Genomic DNA, 7,749 nt, shown 5'->3' with positions numbered 1-7,749 from the left:
TTACCGTAGATTTACATTTATGTTATTTACTGGAAAGAGTTTGTTCAAAGTTGAATACATTTTGCTTGATGCTGTTTTTCTAGTTTTATTCTGTAATGACAAAGACTTGTAAATGTTTAATGTTCATTTAACGTTGAACAAAATGTTGCCAGTAATAACATAAATTTTAATCTATGGTAAGTTACCGGCAACCCAGCTGCAATTTCTACAGATTTTTTTTTACAGTGAAGAAATTCTCTTTGTTCTACGATGTCTATCCAGTATATATCAGGCCGTATGTGGGGTAAAAACCCTGGCCAGGTGCTTACATTTAATTCCTTTAAAGCCTAGCTGAAATTGTCTTCATCTGTTTTTAGGATTTCTTTTAATTCAAGAAAAGACAAATGGAGCAGAAGGTAAGAACCTTTGCTTTACATGTTCTTTATTTGAACAGAGCGATAGGTTGCATTTTAAATAATTGTTTGTTCTCTAGATGTCTTCTTTACTGACTGCTCTTTATTCTTGAAACTTTGACAGAGAACACGGCACGATTGTGCATAACCAACCAGTCATCAATTTATGCAAACTTGAACTCTTCATATGCTGTTGATGGCAGACGTGACACGTGGACCCATACTAACACAGAGGCTGACCCGTGGTGGAGAGTAGATCTGTTAAAAGTATATAAAGTGAACAGAGTGGTCATCACCAACAGAGATAGTTACTTTTATTTCCGGATAAATGGGGCAGTGATTCGTGTTGGAAACTTTTCTGAAGACTTTTACAGGAACCCCATGTATGGCTTCTCTTTATCTTTTATCATTGATTCAACTGAGACAAATAACATAATCTTAAATCTGTCTCTCTTCTCTTTCTGTAGATGTGCTACCATTGTTACGATTCCACCTGGTGCCAATGAGACTTTCTATTGTGCTGGAATGAAGGGACGTTATGTTCATGTGCATATTCCTGGAGATCAGCACATTCTTACCCTTAATGAAGTTGAAGTCTATGGGTTTTTGGCAGGTAAATGTTTGTGGTATGTAGCAGATGTATGGTACCTCATCCAGAAGTTTACTGAATATCTGGAGCTGTACAGGAAATGGAATTAAGTGGCAACGTCTACCGGCTCCAGCATTCCAAATTAAAAAACTCAGATGTGCTAAAGAGACATCAGAGCAGAGATTGTAAATTCTGTTGATAGAATGTTTCTTGTAATGGTCCAGCTATCATTTTAAAGGGGACATATGATAGAAATCTTTGGAAAAACAAGACTTTTTCCATGTTTAAGTGCTTTTATCAAAATAGATTTACATTATGGTGATCAATGTTTGCATTTCATCAGTTCTTTTGCATTGTAAAGGACACACCCAAAAACGACACATTTTGGCTCACATCTATAAAGTGGCAATTTGAACTTGCTATAATAAATGATCTGAGGGGTATTTTGAGCTAAAACTTCACATATGTGATTTTACATCTTTAAAAAGTTTTGCGAAATGCCCCCTTTAAAGTGCCCTTATGGGGAAAATCAGGTTTTTATTGTTGTTTATATGTCTATGCAGTGTTTTTAATATGCTTTAAGACAAGCCACGTGCACTCTCATAGTCTTAATAATGGTTTAAATTTCCTGTGTTTTAAATTTTTTTCCTTTGTTTTTCTTGTAAAGCTGAAACACTGTAAAAAAGATTTTGGAAAGGCTACCCATATCAAGCTAACTTTGAAAGCATAAGAGTGCTCTCCAAAGCCACACTAAAACACACCAACTCTGCTTTTAGCTATTTTTCTGTATCTTTAAAGTAGTTTCTAAAGGGCCCGTCACATTATAATGATAACTATATTAGTGTCCACACCATTGGATGATAATGATAACTTTGTTAATTCGCTCGCGAGGCGCATAACTCGCGCAAATCATTTACCTTAAATGGCATTAACTAATAATGCATATTTCCTTTACTAAAACGGTTGTAATTGTTCACGTGTTAATAAAAGTATAAATATGCTTGTTGCATTTACACAGCGGGTATAACCAGCAGCCGCGTTTAACTCTAAACTGTGAATCTAGTAGTTTGTGTAATCTAATATCTTACCTTTTGCCGTAGTCAATGTAGTAGAGTAAAAATCATTATGTAGTCAACTTCACAGCAACTGCATCAGCGCTGGATACCTCAGGTCATTTTATGTTATAGATCTTAGCAATGAGTTTCTCCACACTGCCATCTGTCATTTCCAATGCGCATGCAAAGTTCAAATAGATTTGATTGGCTGTCAATAGTTTATCGTTCATCAGTTACGAAAGTGATCCCAACAATATCGTTCATTATATTTTTTATTGTTATAGTTCTGGTGTGAACTCTGTTATTCTCTTTAAAATATTTTATTTTATATATTTTTATATTATAATATTATATATAAAATATTTTTATAGTTATCATTATAGTTATAATGTGAACAGCCCTTAAGACTGTCTTAGTTTTTACGTCCTTTTCTTGTGCCATGTTTTGTTGGTTTAGGAAAAACACAAGGTATTCGCTGTTTGCCTTTCATTTTGGCTTGGCCAGCCTGGTGTAATGCAGGGTTATTCAAATCTTACCCTGGAGAGCCAGAGCTCTGCATAAACACACTTAAGCAAGGTCTTCATGATCACTAGACAATCACAGCTGGTTAAGTTTGATTAGGGTTGGAGCTAAACTGTAGTGGAAGGTATACGCAGGTATACGGAGTATACCCACATCTTTATTAAACTACGTTTACACATGGGCACACTGAAATCTTTTTTTAATTCAATTTACTCCATTTTTTAAGGTAAGTGGTAGCAATCAATTTATGTAAGCTACATTTAAACAAAAAAAAATTGAAATACAAAACAAAACAAAAAACCTTTGTTTAAATGTAGCTTAAATAAATTGATTGCAAACACTTACCTTAAAAAAATTAAGGTAAATTGAATTAATCATTTTTTCAGTGCAGCTATTTTCATAAATGGACATTTCAACCTCTCCGGTTTCAAAAATCACTTCATGTCAATTTTCAGAAAAGTGTTCATTGACATGTACCCGTGTATGGTGTAGGGAGAAGCTCAAGCCCACGTGAGCCAATCAGAATCTCGAAAACAGTAACGCATCACTTCCTGTTCCTCTTTTGAACATCGCACTTTTGCCGTAGGTGCGAGCTGTATGTGTAAACAGGGCTTTAGATGCCATGGGGTATAACCACTTCTAAATTCTAAATATTCAGTAATAATATTAATTTCATAATTATCCTTGTGCTAAGAAGTGAAGCAGCTAAGTGACAATACTGGCTCATTATGGAGTGAACTAACACAGTGTTATTAAAGCTGGGATGCTTAAAAAAATTGGGCCACAAATCAGGAGTATACCCACTTCTCCAGGCAAAAAACAGCAGTCTTTAAATCCCCTTCAGATCTTTTGCTTTGGCATTGATCCAGTAGAAACACTTTCTCACACACATTCCCTGATATCTTCTGTAGGTAATTTGGCAACAGATGGAGTCGCTACGCAATCCTCAACATTTCAAGACTGGTTTGCTGTAAAGGGTATTGATGGTAATCGAGGTCTCTTACAGCAGTTTACTGGATGCACACAAACCGTTTCTGAGAGTAATCCGTGGTGGAGATTGGATCTGCGTGATGTTTACTGTATCAACAGTGTTGTCATCACTAGCAGATTTGACTGCTGTCCAGAAGAAATTAACGGAGCAGAGATTCACATCGGAAACTCTTTAGAGAACAATGGCAACAACAATCCACCGTGAGACGCTCTTTCAGTTATTATTGTGCTTATGAAAAGATCATCACACAACTACATAAACGCTTCTTTATTTCATCTCTCTCTCTCTCTTTAGATGTGCTGTTATTTCTGGTATTTCTGCAGGTAAATCCTTCATCTACTCATGTGGTGGGATGGTAGGACGTTATGTCAATGTGTTTCTTCCTGGAGATGTCAAGATTCTTACTCTGTGTGAAGTGGAGGTTTATAGAGAAGGTAATCTGTAGTCTTGTTTAATAATCATATAATTACCCTCTCATCGGTATGTCCCTCTGCTAAATTAAAGGGCAACTATTATGTCATTTTAACAAGATGTAATATAAGTCAGGTGTGTCTAGAATGTGTCTGTAAAGTTTCAGCTCAAAATATCCCACAGATCATTTATTATATCATGTCATGTCCAAAATGACATTTGGGTGGGAGCAAAAACTTATTGTTTCATGTCTGTACCTTTAAATGCAAATGAGCTACAGCTCCTCCCTCCCTTACCAACAGACAGTGAGCACTTTTAGTTCAAATAGATCTGATTAATACAGTCTGAGACAATAGTACGTAGTGGACGGAGAACAACTTGCTAAGGGTGGAAACTATGCAGGACTGTAAGTGGGCGGGGCTTCATCAATGTGACCTCACAGTCATCTAGTGGATGTGTTAATGTTTAATTCAAAACACCTGGAAATAAGCTGCGCATGTGGTTAATTTGCCTACATGATCATTATACATGACCTTGATAATTATATGTGGAATACTGTTGTGTTATTGAATACATTTTAAATTGTATTTAGCACTTGAATCGCTTTTTGTGATTTTTATTTATATCAGCTCGCACTCACTGTAGAAGAGAGATTGTGCCCAATGCCCATACTTCTCATCATTTTAGTTATGAAGATGTCAATGTTTAAAACGCACACAAAGAATCTCATTATTTCTGATGCAGAATACATGCCAAGTCTCTGATCGTACTGTGCTTTTCAATGGTCTAAAAGGAAGTGCAGAATGACTTTTGCATTGATCCCTTTTTATAAACTCTTTACCACCTTGGTGTTGTTCAGAAACAGGTAATTCGGCTGGAAATTTTTACACGGATGGTCAGAAAAAAACACATTCTGGATTCGGCCAGCAATAATTTTTTTTTACTAATATTAAAAATACCTTACGTCCCCCACGAGAAACAATTACTGTCTGAATAGGGCTTAAAAATAATTTCATGAACAATAAAAAAATACAAACTAATGTAATATCACACTTTTATTTCAAGTAACACACCAGCAAAATTAAATGAACAGACTTTGTTTTACCAGTTTTCTGAATAATGTAAAGAAATAGAAAACGATTTTATTCAAAGAGAAGTGAAGTCATAAATTCAGGGCTTCAGGAAAGCTATTTTAGGTGACACAATCCAACATCATCATCAGTTACAGACAGACCTGCTGATCTTTCACATAATGTTGAGAGTCTGCTCGGGTAAAGAATAATTATTTATTGCCATTCTTTAAACAGCATTCTTAGCCTATGTGTTTATTAAATGATGGGTATGTATGTAAAACAGGTTGCATCAGGGATGCATCATTAAATTCAGTTTTTTAGTTTTTTGACAACGGAATGTTACTTATCTGTATGTATGTTTTCGTTACTTATCAATGTTTGTTTCAGATCCATGTAAACAAAGAGCCGCTGTGAAGATGCAGTTTAGCTCCAGCTCGGATTTGACTGACGTTACAATGAGAGACAAAATACTTCAACAGGTGAGAATAATGAAGTTGAATTATTACCAAACAAACATTTGAGGGTGATTTATAATAGCTGGAGAAAGTTGTCTGCTATTGTAAGGGCCCACCCACCAGCCCAACGACAGATACAAGTGGAGTGGGTGAAGGGGTCTCGTGTTCGTTCCTTCCTCGGCGCTTCTAGAAGAACAGTTTTGCTATAAATCGCTTGATCTGTTATGTGCTATGTGGCCATTAATTTTGATGGCATGATCGTGGATTGACATGGTAAGCAAACCGTGTGGTAAATGTATAGATTCTGAAAAAAAAAACCCTTGTGGCAGTGGTGGCCAGAATAAAATCTGTTAACACAGGAGTCCTGTAAGATCTTAAATAACTTTTAAAACAATCTTTTGATGATGAAATAATTACCTGGAAACAAAGTCTATTCAGAAAAAACTGTAATGTGTTTGTATGGCCAATATCAGATTTTTTCATCCATCCAGAGACAGAAATATCCTGTGTGCTTTTCCCAAAATCCATAGGGCCACATGAGAAACTAGGAAAGTTGCAACTATAGCAGTAAATTATATGGTTTTGATTGGTTACTGTTACTGGTAACAAACTGGTAATTTTTTTTAATATTAAGCATGATTTAACTATAGTGACCATTTAACCATTGTAATCACAAACTTATTTGTAAAAAAAAGACAGAAGTTTTATTGAAATCTTTTTTCATTTTAAAGCTGCTAGAGTAAATATGGCCTCAATTTTTTTAAGAAAACATATAAGCAAGAAACATGCAAAACACTTTATTTTCAACATTTCAGATAAATACAAATTCTCATTTATGTTTTAACTTGTCAAGAGAATAAAAGTGCTGCCTTTCATGATAAGTAAGAGAGAACTTGCAGTTGATGATGATTATTTTTATTGTTTACAGTTGGGATCTCTTCTGGCTAGCAGATTACTTATAAATGTCCAAATGCAGTGGACTCAACCCCCTAAACAGAAAATAATTAAGGTGGATGAAAAACGTGAGTTTTTTTTAGTCTGTTCATGTACTTAAAGGCACAATATGTAATTTTCACCACTAGAAGTTGCTAAACTACAACAATGGCCGCAGCTTGGTGATGTTAAGCGCGTGTAACAATGTGAGATGTAGTCTTCACCTTTAATGTCATTAGGAATCGATCTGACAGGACTCACAAATCATGCTAATGGATGATGTAATGAAATAAAGTTTTTTTGTAAGCTTACAGTGTGGCTTGATAGAAACAACAACACAGCGACGTGCGCTAGACGCTATTTCTTCCGCATGTGAACTACTACCACTGCGCAGATGATTGGCCTATGACATGAAATGATCACAATGTCTTACATGTTGTGCCTTTAAGAAATATGCAAATGAGAAATATTATACATTTTTGTCATTCATTAAGCAAAATTACTTTATTTACAGGTTCTTGTGAGAAAAAATACCCTTGACATTAAACCTGTCTTTGATTCGGCTCGTTTGTTTATGAAAAAACTAACTTTTTGGAGTAGTCAAATATATATTAAATTAACCCTCTTAATTTCTACATAATAATATTAAAATTTATTGAGAACTAGATTTTCCTAAGTCAAATGATAATGAATACACAATTAATTCATGTACAAAATAAACTGTTTGGGAATGGTGAGTCATATTATAGATTTTATAGTCAGGATGGATGGCCGAAATGCATCAGTGTGCACTGCAGTGTTTAAGTCATTATTTGAATGTTTTCTAAGTTAGCCATGTTTTTAATAAAGGTTTTTTATATTTTGGAACTGGAAGTTGTGCCTTGGATCTTCATTCCTTAGATAAAATGAAGTAAAATGTATGTGCACATGTTGTAAGGAATACCCACAATCCATTGCACCTGAATATTTAGATTTATTTAAAGTTTATTCACAGAATAAGAACTGATAAGAACTTTAACTACTTAAATATTTGTTAATAAAATGTCATATAGGTTTAAGCTCTTATGTTATTGATTGTATTTTGTTGTAAATGATAATTTTGTGAAGTCACCGTTCAGGTAATCAGTGTTTACTTACATGAACCTTGTTCAGCACATTGTATTTTATTTTTCTCCACAGTGCTGACAATGCATGTAAAAAATGCAGTTATTTTCAGTCATGAATTTTGTGTTATAATGACATTTATAACACTAACAGTAACTAAGTCCATAGAACTATGTTAGAGAAAATAACAAACAGTAAATACAATCTATCATACAACAGTAAAT

The 7,749-nt window shown here is 34.6% G+C and overlaps 1 protein-coding gene across 1 annotated transcript; it reads left to right on the top strand.

The window, feature by feature from the left end:
* Nucleotides 1–249: 249 nt before the first annotated feature.
* On the top strand, nt 250–6,974 carry LOC129440340 (uncharacterized). The gene is made up of 9 exons (XM_055199667.2): nt 250–274; nt 357–395; nt 517–775; nt 860–1,005; nt 3,470–3,749; nt 3,844–3,983; nt 5,421–5,512; nt 6,417–6,510; nt 6,936–6,974. The coding sequence occupies exons 1-9, from the start codon at nt 250–252 to the stop codon at nt 6,959–6,961; spliced, it is 1,101 nt and encodes a 366-aa protein (XP_055055642.2). The 3' UTR covers nt 6,962–6,974.
* The last annotated feature ends 775 nt before the right edge of the window (nt 6,975–7,749 follow it).

The sequence above is a fragment of the Misgurnus anguillicaudatus genome, chromosome 21 (assembly GCF_027580225.2).
Source record: "Misgurnus anguillicaudatus chromosome 21, ASM2758022v2, whole genome shotgun sequence".
Taxonomy (NCBI): Eukaryota; Metazoa; Chordata; class Actinopteri; order Cypriniformes; family Cobitidae; genus Misgurnus; species Misgurnus anguillicaudatus.
Note: the sequence above shows the minus strand (reverse complement) of the source record. Positions and strands in the feature narration are given on the sequence as shown.